The sequence below is a fragment of the Capricornis sumatraensis genome, chromosome 5 (assembly GCF_032405125.1).
Source record: "Capricornis sumatraensis isolate serow.1 chromosome 5, serow.2, whole genome shotgun sequence".
In the NCBI taxonomy this organism is placed as follows: Eukaryota; Metazoa; Chordata; class Mammalia; order Artiodactyla; family Bovidae; genus Capricornis; species Capricornis sumatraensis.
The window spans coordinates 70822786-70840280 of NC_091073.1; the positions used below are offsets into that span (position 1 = coordinate 70822786).

The 17495-nt window shown below is 35.0% G+C and overlaps 1 protein-coding gene across 1 annotated transcript in view; it reads right to left on the minus strand.

The window, feature by feature from the left end:
• ZNRF2 (zinc and ring finger 2) overlaps positions 1-17495 on the minus strand; it is a 90348-nt gene that overhangs the window by 19152 nt on the left and 53701 nt on the right. Inside the window, exon 2 of the mRNA XM_068973203.1 lies at positions 15396-15491. Coding sequence (XP_068829304.1) covers positions 15396-15491 — 96 coding nt within the window. The remainder of the gene's footprint in view (positions 1-15395; positions 15492-17495) is intronic.

Genomic DNA, 17495 nt, shown 5'->3' on the forward strand with positions numbered 1-17495 from the left:
AAGTCCTGGGGTCAGGATTCAAATTTAGGCTATTTGGCCTTTTTACAACTTCAGTTTTGGTACAGGAAACAATTTCACTTTAAGAGTATAGATACAGAAGCAAACTATGTTGGGCTTCCCTGGTGGCTCAGACGGTGAAGCGTCTGCCTGCAATGCAGGAGACCCGGGTTCAATGGAAATAGCAATCCACTCCAGCACTCTTGCCTGGAAAAAAAATCCCATGGACGGAGGAGCCTGATAGGCTACAGTCCATGGGATCACAAAGAGTCGGACACGACTGAGCGACTTCACTTTCACTTTTTTTTTTTTAAACAACTTCATCAGTTTTGGTACAAGAAATAATTTCACTTTAAGAGTATAAATACAGAAGCAAACTATGTTAGACAACTTTAGGTTAGAAGTACTAAAGATTAGTGTGGCTACCTATTTAGATTAGAGGAAGCACGCTCAAGACTGATCATCTGCTTTATCTTCTGGAATTAATAAACTGCCATAAAAACTGTTATCAGAAATGAGCTAACACTTTACTATTTACTTTCTTTACAGAACAGAAAAACAGCTCTGTCCAATAAAACTTTCTATGATGACAAAAATAGTCTTTTATCTATGTTGTCCAAAACAGTAGCTATTAGCCACATATGGCCTGAAAATAGCACTTTAAATGTGGCCAGTGCAAAATATGAAACCTATGTATTTCAATATAGTGGATAAGGAACATACATTTATAAACTAAAATTTTCTGTTAATTGTTATTTTACTTATAGCCTCAAGCTCTTAATTTGCATTGCCCAAAGAAACTACTTAAAATTCAAGCAGCCAAATATGCAAAATTAAAATATGTAGCAAGTACAAGCACATATCCATATAGTTATTGCAGATCAAGACAGCATGAAAAAAAGCACACAGCCAAAATCCTTTAGGGGAGGGGGAGAAAAAACAACAAATAAGACCAAATTTGTTAGAGCCAGCCAACAAAACTCCATGCGAAAAAGTTATAATCATCACAACTTTATTTTCAGATCAAGCATCCAAAGGTATATGATCTTTTCAGCAAATTACAATGCCAAGCACTATTATGGATCAGGCATTTTACCTGAAGACTTATTTTTTGTTCTTGAACCCTCAATGATAGCAGTAGAAAACAAAAGCAGCTGAAATGTGAAATAATCCCTAGAAAAATCAAGAATTAAAAAAATTCACAACATTAGTAAGAAGCAATTACTCAAAGAATGAAAAACTGGGGCTCACAGGGTTTAATAATAAGTACTTTCAGATATAAAGTTATATCTAATGGACTTTGAAGACTTTAACATTAACATTCTAGATTATAGATTCATGAGCTGTTACTGTACTCAAATACCATAAAGGGAATTAGAAATTATATTTAACAAAGGGAAACAGTCATTTTCAGTGTAAAATTAATATATCAATAAAACCATGGGAGTAACCTTCACTAAACTGTCTAAAACTCAAAATTCATGGTCAGGGTCAACTTTTATCCTTTTTAGAAATTTATTTTTCTGGTTCAAGGAGCAATTGCTGGCTTCCTCTGCCTAGATACCATTGAAATGTCAATGGTTTCTTTAAATATAATTGAGAAATGACTAAACACCTAGTTGCTTTTCATTTGCATTGTTAGAAACTTACTTTAAAATTAAGACTATTCTTCAAGAGACAGAATCTGCAACTCTTCTGCTAACTTAGAAAAATGTATACTCTTGGGATTTTCTGGAAATTGACATTTGGATCCTTGTCCAAGAAAACATAAGCAAAATAAAACAGAACCCAAACTATATACTCTAAAAAGTGAAACAGACAAAAACAACACTAACTAAATACTTATAAATTCAGTTTTCTTGGGCATTTTTGTTTCTAACTTGCCTAAGAAAAAGCTCAGGATTAAGTATTCTATAAAACCAGATACCTAATAAGCTATAAGAAGTTTTACAAGTCATCTAAGAAATTTCTAAATTACCAAATTACTTCCCAATCTTCATATCAAATTAAGATGACTTTCCTTTACTCTCTCCCTATCACAAATCACTGATTTGCTAACTCTAAATAAATGTTTACTTAAATGAGTTGTCCACATTAATACCCTGGTTTCTCTTCAGATCATACAAATGAGTTGTCCACATTAAAAAGGGGGAAAAACAGAAAAGAAAAAAACTGCTGAATATGTAAAAATAGAATATAATACACTTTGAACTAAAGTTTCAAGTTCATTTTTGCTTTGAATCAATGCAAAGAGAAAACCATCAGTCCTAAAAAAAACAAAAAAGCTTATTTTCAAACTTAATTTATGATCGTATACTTTCCAATTATATTAATGTATTCAATTATAAAGTAGGCTTTAACGGCAATAACAGAAGTCAAACAATCTGGGTAATATAATGTAGCAAATTTTAATAACAGATGTTATAGACAGTTCTAGGTTCAAATCCCAACTCTGCAATGGATCTAGGAATAATGGGGATAACAATACCTACTTCACAGGGCAGTGGTAGGAATTAAATAAGATAAAACTCCAACACTGCAACAGATCTAGGTACATAATGGGGATAACAATACCTACTCCATAGGGCAATGGTAAGAATTTAAAATACACCTGTTAAATGTCTAGAATTGTACCTAGCAAGGAGCAGGTATGTTCTGAATACTAGTTATAGGACTACTGAGAAGAAGAGACTCTTCCTCTGAGCCTGTTATCTCCAACTGAAAGAAATGATGAAACCTGCTAGACGGGTCTCTTAAGAGTATTACGGAGATCCAATGAGAATGCAAATGGAAGACCTGAACTTTGGACAACACACAAAATTCTTTGAGATTCATTTTCTTCAAATAAATTGTAACTCTCAATAGTTATATCTCATACACTCTTTAATATTGATAATTAAAAATTGAAGAGTTAATGTAAAAATGCTTAACTCTAAATGTTGGTTAAATTAAAATTCCATTTACTATCATATTGAAACTGAAAAATGTCAACTCAAATGGCTTATAAAAAAACATTATGTCAGAACTATTATCAGATTTATGAAGTAGGAGGGTTTCTATCATTCTGTTAGAATGGATTTGAGAATGAGTGTTACAATGTGTTTGTACTGCTTTTATTAACTGAGGCTGGAGTGTGAGGCTCCTTCCCTTCTGCTTCCTCCTGAGTCTATGAGGAGGAAGGAATTAGAAGGTGGAGTCTTAACCACTAGACTGCCAGGGAAGTTCCTTGGGTTTTTTTTTTTGTTTTCATTTGTTTTATTTTTCATTGGCCAAACATTTTTGAAACAAACAAAAATACAGTCTGTGAGAAGGTGGCCAATACTTTGCAATCTCTGTATTCAATAAACAATAAATTCCATGAGGAAGAGAACCTTGTAGATTCTGCTTACTCCAGCACGCAGCATGGTGTTTTGCACAGTTACTGCTTGAAAAATATTTTTTGAACAGCTAAGAAAACAGAAGATCTCAGAAGACTAAAAGCACCAAGCAACAAATGAACCAATGGAGAGCGAAAACACCGCAAAGTCGGAGGGCTGGAGTTTCGGTGACTTGGGCACTTAGTTTGCAGTCTGGTGACTCAGCTGAGCTCAGACATTTTTTTTTTTTTTAAGTGTATTGACTTCTTTATCCAGGTGGTTCCTATCAGCCAATCAACCAGAAAGCACTAATATATGCAGAGCTTGACAATAAATAATAAGTTGATTAAAATTATGGGTAAAGAGTTATAAGTACTATGTATACACAGGAGAGATATTTTAAATGTCCACTCCACCAAGATACTAAAGCAAAGTGTGAAACTCACATGTATCTGGAGGAAAAAGGAAGGTGAGAACCAGTATTTCTCACAGTAACAGTCATGTAATACTAACAACTCAGAGTTCTTGGTCCCCTTATACTCTCCTACTAAATGACTGAATATTGCGACCAAATATTGTGACTAACTTACTTAAAAAAGAAAAAACCTGTGAGAAAAACCCTGGAGAAACTAAATCTAGATTCATCTGAAAATTCATGTAATGAAATCTCATGAAAATCAAGAAAGGGCAAATGTAAAATGCTTTCTTTAAAAAATTTTTTTAAGGAGAGGGGAAACACACTGATTCTGAACGAGGTTTATTTCTGTCTGCTCAAATTTCACCAATCCTTCAGTTGCCCAAGGCAACTTCAGTACCTGAGTGAATCCCATTAGAATAAGGGAGGAGGCTGCTCTGATGGTGAAAGTACTACTCAAAGAAAAGAAGCTACTGAGTTGGGCTGAGGACAGAACTCTCTGCGCCCAAGAACAGGGAAACAGTTTTAAACAAAAAGGGCTAGTGTGCACCAAGCTTACGACCACAAGGTTCACAAGAGGAAAGTATCTTGCATTCTATTCTCTTCTATTTGAGAAACAAGTAAGTGTGATCTGTGTGTGCGCTAACATTATGTAACAGAGAAAATTCATAAACTAAGTACACACAACAATGTGAATGAAGGTGAACCAAGCTAAAAACCTGAAATAGACGCTTACCATAAAATCAGAACAAACGAATGAATGGAAGTAAGGGAGATGATGACTTTACAAGCAGAAACTCCTAGAAGGATTAATACTTCAGAGGAAGGGGAAAGGAAGGTCAATGCAGAAAACTAAGTCAGTAATCTACAATAAACATCATGTAAATAAAAAACAAAAATCATTAACAAAGACATAAGAAACAGAGGATAAATCCAGGAGGTTTTGTATTGAAATTACAAGAGTCACAGGAACAGAAAAAGGAACAGAGAAAGAAATAATAATCAAAGAAATACGAGAAGAAAATAATCCCCGAGCTAACTAAAGATCTGCATTTCTAGACTGAAAAGTCTTATAAAGTCTCAATTAGAGATGGGAGCAGAGTGAACAAACAGACAGATGCATCTGGGAACAAAAAGAGAAGTTTTAACCTTCAAAAAAAAGAAATTAATCTGTAAGCTTCCAAATTGAAAGTACAGGCAGATTAAGATGAAAGAAAAATGAGACCCAGCAAGACCTCGCATCTGTAATACTGGGAATAAGAGAACACTACAATTTTACAGACTTGAAGGGGAAAAAAACTAAAATATCCTATATTTAGCTAAGATAGTAATCATATGTGAAAGCAAACAAGAAACACCTGGGAACCCAACAGCTCATTAAGTATATCATCCATGAAAGACTAAAGAAATTATTCACAAAAATGCTTTCAATGAAAAAGAAAATTAAAATAAGAAGAAAACCCTCAATATACAAATTGAAGAAAGTAAGGAAAACCACTAGGCCCTGCAGGTATGACCTAAACCTAATCCCTTATGATTATACAGTGAAGGTGACAAGCAGATTCAAGGGATCAGGTCTGAGTGCCTGAAGAGCTATGGATGGAAGTTCATAATACTGTACAGGAGGCAGTGACCAAAACTATCCTTAAGAAAAAGAAATACAGGAAGGCAAAGTGGCTGTGTGAGGAAGCTTTACAAATAGTTGAGAAAAGAATATGAGAGAAAGGGAGTGGAGAAATGGGAAGATATACCAAACTGAATGCAGTTTCAGACAACAGTAAAGAGAGATAAGAAAGCTTTCTTAAGTGAACAACACAAAGAAATAGAGAAAAATAATAGAATTGGAAAGACTAAAGAAAACTGGAGATACCAAGGGAACATTTCATGCAAAGATGGGCACAATAAAGGACAGAAATGGCAAGGACCTAACAGAAGCAGAAGATATTAAGAAGAGGTAGAAAGAATACACAGAAAAACTATACAAAAAAGTTAGGATTTTTATAGTTTCAGTCTGGTTCAGTTCAGTTCAGTCGCTCAGTCGTGTCTGACTCTTTGTGACCCCATGAATCGCAGCACGCCAGGCCTCCCTGTCTATCACCACCTTCTGGAGTTCACTCAGACTCACAGCCATCGAGTTGGTGATGCCATCCAGCCATCCCATCCTTGGTCTTCCCCTTTTCCTCCTGCCCCCAATCCCTCCCAGCATCAGAGTCTTTTCCAATGAGTCAACTCTTTGCATGAGGTGGCCAAAGTACTGGAGTTTCAGCTTTAGCATCATTCCTTCAGAAGAAATCCCAGGGCTGATCTTCTTCAGAATGGACTGGTTGAATCTCCTTGCAGTCCAAGGGACTCTCAAGAGTCTTCTCCAACACCACAGTTCAAACGCATCAATTCTTCGGCGCTCAGCTTTCTTCAAAGTCCAACTCTCACATCCATACATGACCATGGGAAAAGCCATAACCTTGACTAGACGGACCTTTCTTGGCAAAGTAATGTCTCTGCTTTTCAATATGCTATCTAGGTTGGTCATAACTTTTCTTCTAAGGAGTAAGCGTCTTTTAATTTCATGGCTGCGGTCACTATCTGCAGTGATTTTGGAGCCCAAAAAGATAAAGCCTGACACTATTTCCACTGTTTCCCCATCTATCTGCCATGAAGTGATGGGACCAAATGCCATGATTTTTGTCTTCTGAATGTTGAGCTTTAAGCCAACTTTTTCACTCTCCACTTTCACTTTCATCCCAAGAGGTTTTTTAGTTCCTCTTCACTTTCTGCCATAAGGGTGGTGTCATCTGCGTATCCGAGGTTATTGCTATTTCTCCCAGCAATCTTGATTCCAGCTTGTGCTTCTTCCAGCCCAGCATTTCTCATGATGTACTCTGCATATAAGTTAAATAAGCAGGGTGACAATATACAGCCTTGACATACTCCTTTTCCTATTTGGAATCAGTTTACCCACACCCAGATAATCACAATGGGGTGACTCACCTTGAGTCAGATATCCTGGAGTATGAAGTCGAGTGGGCCTTAGGGAGCATTACTACAAACAAAGTTGGTAGAAGTGATGGAATTCCAGCTGAGCTAATTCAAATCCTAAAAGATTATGCTGTTAAAGTGCTGCACTTAATATGCCAGCAAATTTGGAAAACCCAACAGTGGCCACACGACTGGAAAAGGTCAGTTCTCATTCCAATCCCAAAGAAAGGCAATGCCAAAGAATGTTCCAACTATCGTACAATAAAGCTCATTTCACATGCTAGCAAGGTTATGTTCAAAATCCTTCAAGCTAGGTTTCAGCATTATGTGAACCAAGAACTTCCAGATGTACAAGTTGGATTTACAAAAGGCAGAGGAACCAGAGATCAAATTGTCAACATCTGTTGTATCACAAAAAGCAAGGGAATGCCAAAAAAACATCTACCTCTGCTTCACTGACTATGTTAAAGCCTTTGACTCTGTGGATCACAACAAACTGTGGAAAATTCTTCAAGAGATGGGAATACTAGACCACATTTTTACCTGCCTCCTGAGAAACCAGTATGCAGGTCAAGAAGCATCAGTTAGAATCAGACATGGAACAATGGATTGGTTCAAAATTAGGAAAGGAGTACGTCAAGGCTGTATACTATCATCCTGCATATTTAACTTACATGCAGAGTACATCATGAGAAATCCTAGGCTGGATGAAGTACAAACTGGAATCAAGATTACCAGAAGAAACATCAATAACCTCAGATATACAGATGATATCACTCTAATGGCAGAAAGTGAGGAGGAACTAAAGAGCCTCTTGATGAAGGTGAAAGAGGAGAGGGGAAAAGCTAGCTTAAAACACAACATTCAACAAAAGAAGGTCATGGCATCCAGTCTCATCACTTCATGGCATGTAGGTGGGGAAAAGTGGAAACAGTGATAGATTTTATTTTCTAGGGCTCCAAAATCACTGTCGAGGGTATACTTCAGCCATGAAATTAAAAGAGGCCTACTCCTTGTAAGAAAAACTATGACAAACCTAGACAGCATATTACAAAGCACAGATATTACTTTGCTGACAAAAGGTACATATAGTCAAAGCTATGGTTTTTCCAGTGGTCATGTACAGATGTGAGAGCTGGACCATAAGGAAGACTGAGCACCGAAGAACTGACGCTTTCAAACTGTGGTGCTGGAGAAGACTCTTGAGAGACCCTTGGACAGTAAGAAGTTCAAACCAGTCAACCCTAAAAGAAATCAACCCTGAATATTCATTGGAAGGACGGATATTGAACCTGTAATACTATGGCCACCTGATGCAAAGAGCCACCTCACTGGAAAAGATCCTGATTCTGGGAAAGATTGAGGGCAGGAGGAGAAGGGGGCTACAGAGGATGAGATGGTTGGATGGCATCACCGACTCAATGGACATGAATTTAAGCAAACTCCAGGAAATACTGAAGGACAGAGAAGCCTGGTGTGCTATAGTTCATGGGGTCATAAAGAGTTGGACATGACTCTGACTGAACAACAAAAACAAGGTAAAAATCTAAGACCCTGCATGGTTTCTGGTAAGCCTAAGTCAAATAACATTAGAGAAAGCAGAATAGAGAGAAGTATGCTTTATAACATAAAAGGATTCAACGGAAAAGGAAAATAAGCCATAATATTTGTGTAAACAACATATTATGAAATACATAAAGCCAGAAAAAGACTGCTGCAAGGCAACTATCACAAAAGGAACTTATAACAGTATAAGAAAAAAATTAATGAAACTATGGCCACAGAGGGGACACTAATAAACTTTTTCCAAATTTGTCAGACTATGTAAACCAAACATAGGGAAGAATACAGAGTAATTCAATAACACAACCAAACTCAGTTTACTGGAAGTATATGAATACATATGTTTTAAAAAGAATAATATAAGTAATTTTTTTACTCTACAGAGAACATATATGCTTCTCTTATATTCATGATTTACAGAAATCAATGATGTATGTGGTCACATAATTATTAAAAACAGTTATTATGGGCAGCATTCTCTAATAACAAGATCAGAATGACTTCCCATCACACATACTCCTCCTGTCATAAAAAAATTTATCTTCAAACTGAAGAACATTTTCTTCTCAGATACATATTAAAACCTCAGATACAACTAAAGCCTCTTGTAGGAAAAATATATTTCTAAAATACTTCTATTAAAATTAAAAAACTGAAAAGAAAGTAGCTTTATTAGCTTTATTTACAACTCTAAAGAAGCTTTTTTGAAAATACAAACTAAATATAAGCTCTTTCAAATAGCCTAAGGTTCAAAAGTACAAAAATATACAACATTAGAATGAAAAGGCCAATATAACAAAAAATAAAAATTATAATATTTGTAAGGAAATGGCATATGCAATGCAATGCTGTGGCAATTAATTAGGAAATTCAGAAGAAAAATATTTTCTAACAAAATACAAATTCCCATAATTGACTAAGGACGTCAAAGAACACAAATATACTAATAATCAGGGAAGTTATAAGGACTGTCAAAGATTTTAAAAGTGGGGGGGCTATATGGTTTTGCAGTCAAATTATATACAATATGAAAATAATAGTCCTTCCAAGGTTTTTCAAATTATTCCAGAGCAAAGACGGAAAGCTTTCCCACTCATTTTATTAGCATAATCTTTAGTTAGCAAAAACTTGGTAACATTGCTTTACAAGAATTATCTATGATCAAACAGTTAAATTCAATTAATATTAGAAATCAACACAATTCAATTGAAACATTATAAAATCTACCAATGTAATTTATCAACAAATAAAGGAACAAAGCAATTAATAAAATTAGGCTCTTTTTTGTCTTAAAGTAAAAGAGAATGAAATGAGAATGACATATATACAATGAAGATGATTAACCATAACTCTTAGCCAGCATCTATGAAACAATGAAACACTAAAGACACATAAGACAGGCATGTCCACTGGCACTGTTATTATCAACATCATTTTTAAGCTTCAAACTAATGCAGGAATACAAAGAAAACAACAAATGTGCATAAATGCTTGAAAATGTTATCTTCATTTGCAGGTATGTCGTAAATCTAGAAAACCCAAAGACTTGCCTAAAACCTAGCTTCTCTTTATAACCAGCAAAACCGATCTGATATTCAAATAGTACCAAATCTCACCCATAACAGTAGCAGAACTATGTTTAACAATGAAGAATAGGTTCTCAGTGAATCAAATGTAAAGACAAAGCACGTCCCTTAATAGGTAAACTGACAATCTTAAAAAAACCAGCACTGAGGAAGACAGTGAACTTTTCCTTAGTAAGATTTAATAAAGTATAAAACATGTAGAGTCCAGTTCAGTCTTATGTTAATGAATAACAAATAATAGGCTATTCTATAGTCACTCATCTGTATTCTGTATATAATAAACATAAAATGTCTGAAACTAGAAAGTAAGACTTCACAATAGGAGTCCTTCACTATGAGAATGTCACAATATGAAACCTAACAAAATTAACTCATGTTTTCCCTAAGGAAGAGAAAATTATAAAGTTTTTTGTTGCTGGGGCTTACAACAGTAGCTCTCATCCACCTAAAAACCCCTTTCATCCACCACTGTAATGATAATAATACGCTAAGATTAGGTATTTCAAATTATATATGTGCCATTATACATTTTAGTGTGTCTTGGGGATACTTAAAATCAGAGAGCACACATGGACCATTAAAATTTTTTTGAAAAATATTATTTTAAATAACCACAAATGAGAATGTTAAAAATCTTTAAAAAAAAATTTTTTTAAAGAAATGTATGGTCTGTCTCTTAGAATTAATATCCAGGTTAAACTTCTACTTTTCTGTATTAACTTACTGATTGATTGGTGGAACCAGATATATTTATTTTATACACTGAGTTATAATCCAATACCATGCTACAGGGCTTCCCTGGTGGATCAGTTGATGAAGAATCCACCTGCAATGCAGGAAACCCAAGTTTGATCCCTGGGTCGGGAAGATCCCCTGGAGAAGGAAATGGCAACCCACTCCAGGATTACTGCCTGGAAAAATCCATGGGTACGGGAGCCTGGAGGGCTACAGTCCAAGCGGTCACAAGAGGCAGACACAACTTGATGACTAAACTACCATCTCCATGCTGTATTAATTCTGTTGCTCAAATTGTTTACTGGGAGCTCATTCAGGTTTGCTCCTCCTGTGTCCTTCATCTTTTCTGATTTTTGAGCGCTTCCTTGCATTCAAATAATACAGTATCTCCAGGTTTTTCTTTCGCTGCTCCAGTGCTGGAATCAGCCATTTCTCCAAGGAATCCTGTTTTCTTTTTACATGAGAATGGTATCTAGAAACCAAAATTTGGGTACTGGGTGTCAAAGATTTTTCAGCTGTAAAAAGATCTCTCACACCAAAAAGCATTACAAGGGAAGGTCTAAGAACTGAATACCAAGAAGTACAGTTTAAAGGGATTAAGATAAAAAGAATCCTAAGTAACAATAACCTATGAGGTACTGAGAGCCTGGAGATCCCAAAGTCTGCCTAGCAAAAAATGGAAGAAATCAAGCAAATCACAAATATCATAAATATTTAGATACCAAAGGAGTGAGACTATCTAGAATATTTTTATTATTTTTATTGTTTTGTTACCTTAAAATATACAATGACCTTAATCCCTTACTCATTTTGGAAAAATCCTAAAAAAAAAAAAATTCACAATTTTCACATTTTGCAAAGATCAACAACGTTGAGAGCAGCTAGGTACTTTTACAGCCTTTTTACCCCAATTTGAGTCCTCCAGTGCCAATCCTCAAGTCACCTGTGGCTCCTCCTTCCCCATTTCTAGCAAACACTGAACTCAATTCATTCTTTCTTCATCTCTTTCTCTACCTAACAATCATCTGACCATTTCCTACATGAAATACCATACCATTCTTCCAACCGGTCTTTAAAGAAATTATTTTCCTTACAAATATTTTTGCACATGAATGCAAATAATTACACGTAATTTATTTAAAAACTTCATTATTCAGCCCTAATTTATCTTCTCACCTACAATTCTCTTATCATTCTGTTGCCCCAAACTATACCTACCTAGTTGTTATTTACAAGTATATCTTCCATTTCTCTCCAAATCTTATTAATAACAGACTAATTCATATACATATACAATAATTTTGAAACAGCAAAACTGTTGATAGACATGAGATGATTCGTATCTTTGCTCCAATAAATAAGAAACATAAAAATGAGACAAATTTAGAAAGGTATTGTATAAATTTGCATTAAAATTTGTTTAAAATGAGTCTGCCTATACTACATTCTAACCAAAGTAAGAATTGTGACCAGAGGAAAAACTTTCCCTCTGAGGACAGCTCTGTAGGTTTACTCGGTTTTCTTGCACTCCAAGAAAGGTCTTTTCATTGTCTCTGTTCTGTTTCTTCAGATTTCTTATGATTCAGGAAAGCTTACCTTGAATGTTGGATTAATTTTAAAAAATCAATGTTATAAAAGTGATATGATAAGAACACAAAAAAGGCAAGACAATGATTTATAAAATCATGAAACAAAATAAGAATCTATAAATAAAAAAATATGTAATTTTCCTTCTCAAATTTTATTGAAGAAACCAGAAACAGAAATCTGAAACCTACTTTATGCTTTAGAGATCTACAGAACTTCCTTCTCACTGAAATATGTATTTTAATTTCAACTTCTATTCTAGCTATCTTCTTTTATAATAGGCCATAAGAAAAAAAGGTAACAGAAACACATATCCATTTACAGTTAGTTTTTTACAATATTTTATTTCTGTACTGAATATGAAAGGATTTATGCTTCTTCAAAGAGTAAGCAAACTGCCTATCATCAATTTTAGACCTCAGATTTCAGCTGTGCCAGCCACCATATTCCTTACAGAAAGCAGAAAAAGTATTTCTTTCCTTGAATTGCAATTGTAAATTTATCACATCAGGTGAGAACAGGTAGTGCTCTAATTATCCCCTTGCTTCTCCATATATTATAGGAACTATTATTGCTATGCAAGACTTTTAGACATCTAATTTGGTATTAAGTTACTATGAGCTTTTAAAACAGCAAAAGAAATTTAGACTCGTCAGCACATTAAATATGGTATCCACTATATCTTTACCTCTTAAAGTCAAAGGTAATATTTATAACAACAGGTCTTGTTTACTTAACAGTCACTACAAAACCTACAAAGAAGTATGTATGATTTTCACAGTAACTCTGTCAAGACAGGCACTACTTCCAGTCCTAAGTTTACAGGAGAGAAAATCAAAACCAAGATTTCATACTGGAATTCAGTAATAAAACAGAGATCTGAACTCAGCAAGCTGAACTTAAAGCTTACAGTTTGTTCTAAGTATCGTTGTTCTTTATAACATTTTAATTGCAAACTGGTACTGCTTTTGAGCAGCTAAATGCTAAAAGAGGGGCAATAAAACTGAATTTAGTGCCACATAAAATAGGTATACAATTCTGGTAACTGGGTAAGACTGCTTCTTGTATGACCACTTCTGATCCATCATCTTATTTATAAAGTAAACACATGCTAAATTTTAAAATTACTACACAAAACAAGAAGCATTTTCAAATTCTTTTCCCATTTAGGCTGTTACATAAGATTGAGCAGAGGAACTCTTCATTTGCCAGGATGTCTCCTCAGTTCCAGGAAAAGAATGAGGGCTCTAAATCACAAAAGATTACAACAAGAGAAGGAGACGGCACTAACTTATACCTGCGTAACAAACCTCTTTTATCATGATTTTCGTGCTAATCCTCCACAACTGGCCTCCCCATCCTCACTTTCTTCTTTGTCTGCAGCTGAAGATGTTATTAAGCCCACATTATAAGCCACCCTGGAGATCTCATTTTCTCAGGAATACCTCCTATGAACCCAGGAGGTATACATGTTAATAAACTTTTATTTTCCTCTTATTAATCTGTCTTCTATTACAGAGGTCTCAGCCAAGAACTCAAGGGTAAGGGGATCATTTTTTCCTTCCCCTACAGGCCTTTGCCTTAGAATTCCCACAGCCTGTGAGGGGAGAGTACACTACCAATCTGCTACCTCTATCTAACCTAAACCAGTCAATCACAGTTCTTCCTTTTCACTCATAGTTGACCACTGTCCACATTTAAAAAGGCAAGAATCATACATGTTTATAAAGAAGCTGTTTTTGCTTCTTGTTGTGAATTTCTATAGATACCCATATATAATTAACAATTTAAAACTTTTCAGGCCTACCTACCTTACAGTAGGTAGCTCTTCTTAAAAGTGGCTGAAACCTCACTTTTTCTATTAAGTTTACTAATATCTAAACTGGAATACTGTCAAATATTTAAAACCTGAATTCTTGGATCAAGGTATCCCCAAACAGAAGGTTATATACTGCTCTTTAAGCCACCAAATAAGTGATCTATTAGAACACTTTAATGACCAGGCACAGCTCAAACAGGAAATTAAAAACTGCCAAATATCAACACGTAAGAAGACTAAATCCAAATATACTGCACAAAAAATAAACAGAATACTAAGATTATGTGCAAATATATTATATGGTAAAAGGAAATACACTTGTCTTTTAAAACTCAAGGCAAGAGTCTTAACATTTAAGGCTATTCATTTTAAAAACATTTATAATAAACATAATAATTATGGAGGAGAATAAGATAATAACATATGAGAAACAAGCCAAATCAGTTTTATCTCAAATTTTGAACCTCTTTTGTTTAAGTAACTAAATTTCAATTAGATTATGCAAAGTAGCCAACTCAATTTCCTAATGCAAAAAGGTTTATATATAATCAACAGGTACATATACTATTCAAAGAAAATGCTGAAAGCTATTTTTATTTATTCACTGGAAAATGGGGGAAAGTGCTCAATTACTACTATAAGAGTGGGGCTGAAGCACTACCTTATCAAGAGAGACATTCCTAAACCACTTTGCAAAAAAGCTACTCAAAATAACATGTTCATTTCAATATTAAGTTGTACTCCTACAAGTTTCTATAATCTGAGGTGAAATCTCAGATTACTGACAAAGTGTTACCACACTGATTAAACTTTTGGTTGGTCCTATGCTGTAGGACCCATCCGTTTTACTTACTGGTATATCCCAAGTTTCTAACACTAAACGCCTCATAGGTGACAGGGACTCAAAAAACATTTGCCAGTCAATGAGTCAGTCTTTCAATTTCACTGTTTACTGGTACTCTTCTTACTCATTCTATTTCAAACCAAATTTTACATTTGAAAAATCTAAAATTTCTCCACAGATTTTGAAGTCTCTCTTTTTATCAATAAAATTTTGAAAAAAGCTCTCATTTTTTCTTTATTTCACTCTGTTCATCTGAAGTCACAAATGAACTACTCTGTTTTTTCCCAAGTCTACTTCAAAATGTACTAAGACTACACTGAAAATATCTGGAGATTGTGGTCAGGTAAGAAAGGCACGGCCAAAGTACCAGACCTAATCAGGGTATCAGTTAGCTCAAGCTCTGAGACAGTCCCTCCTGGCCTTTTAACTTCTACCTGAAACATGAAATTCATAATACATTTTATGAAATATAACTACAATGATAATTTAAAGTATCATTTTAAAGCACTGGACTTACCATTATAGGTTATTCTTGGCTTTGTTAAACACATCACAAGATGTAAATCCATTTCATCAGAGGGTACAAATTTTGAGCATACAGGGCACTTAAATCCTAAAAAAGAAAAGAAATCCATGTTACTTAACAATTTTAAATATCCAGGCTTGCTCTTTAAAAAAGCAAGGAAGAAAAAGCATTTTAAACTTCAGCATTACACATACATTAATACACTACCTATGCACAACTTAAGTTGGGAACAGAGTTTGTGACTATAGTGTCTGACTTAAATCAGTTCATGAACACCATCCAATTTCAATGAAGAAAATCTGACTCACTACAAAACTCTCATATCCTCTTCTAATGTATCGGTCCAATCATTTTCATTTCTTATTTTTTCATTAATCTGAACTTACGATTTTGTTACAATAGCTTTGTATTCTGACCATCTTTCCTGACAGTACCTTTCCCAGGTTGGTACAGTACAATTTGAGTTGCAAGGTTTTATAGCTAGATAGTACCTTACAAACTATTCTATTCCACTGACCTTTTAAAGATTTATCTGATGAAATAAAGCCTTTCATGAAACAGCAAAATCAGGTCTAGAATCTAAGACTCCTGACTCCTACTATATTGGACTTATTGCCATACCACAAGTCACAAGGCAAACAGAAAATAGCACCAAATGGCAGATTTCTTAGTCAATTTTGACACAAATATTACTTTCCTACAATATTCAATTTGCACTAAGTACTTGCCAGCAGTACTCTATAAAACTAAACTGGTAGACTGAAGGAGGGACTATGTTATAAATTCAGCTCTATCCTGCTCCCTCATTTACCAAGAGTAACTGTTCATCCATGGGTCCTTGCTGTTTCCCTGTAGACTTACTTACTGCTCTCTCCTCCAACATCCCCAACCTGCATAAGCAGTGAACTGATAAAAGTCCATTTATAGTCTGGTGAGGAACAACTAATCCGAAGTGGCACAAAAAGATGGCCTGGGCCAATTCGTTTTTCTTGAAAATCAGACTAAGAAACAGCAAGAGGGTCATGGGTCAGCTGTAGACAGCTGAAGCAAAAAGGGCACGTGAAGTTAAGAGACTGCAGTGGGGTATCTATTCTGGGTCATGTGTAGGCTGAACGTAGAGGAGAAAAACTATCAGCAAGCACAGGAAAACAGCTCACATGGAGATCTTAGAGCAGATCTGCAGAGAGGAGCTAAGTGCTGTGAGAAACAACAACAAGTAAGGGTGGTGGGAAAGAAAAAAAAAAAGTCCCTAAAAGCTGACCCAGATTGTGGTAGCTTTCTACTTCTAGTATATGTGTGCTCTTAGAGATACTCTTCTTTCGTCTTGACATGAAACCCTCTTCAACTCAAGACAGAGTCGAGTCATACCTCATGCAGAGCTCTGCTGAATAGAAAACAGTTTTGGCATGCATACTTAATCCACGTACTCAACTTCCTAAATGAAATATGTGTTTCTGAGCAGTTTTTCACATTGTATTAAATATATCTTAAAAGAAAGGAATAAAGGTATATTTAATTCCCACTTCTTAAAAACCACCAAAAAAGCAAAAGAGGATCAATCTCAAATTAAACTACAAAAACAGCTACAACCCTCAAACAATTCTGACACAAATACTAGCTACTGCATCAGTGTGGCAAAACATGCATCAAACGGGGAGAAGACAAAGAGACTCTCAAGCAGCATTCCTATTTCCAGGACCATTAGCAATCTTTTTCTTAGAACTGCAAAAACATCCTTCCCTTGAAATTAAACAGGACATTAAAAAAATTTTTTTAAACTACTTAATTCTCTAACTACTGATCAAAATCATATGCATACTGGCATATGAACTCTAAATTATCAAACAAAAGTGCACAACCATGAACCTCTGAGAGCCATCCAACTGCCCACAAAGTAGAGCCTAAGGAAAAAACCTCTGTACAGAGAACTACCATATTTCTAGTTAAATTCAATAAATTGATGTGTTTCTTTCTCCTCCATCTAAAACCTACTAAATTGAGGATAAATATAAATTAAGGTAAGGAAGTTGAAAGGAGACAGCAGTAGATGAAAAGATGGGCGGAACTGACAGGACTGAGAAAACAGACATA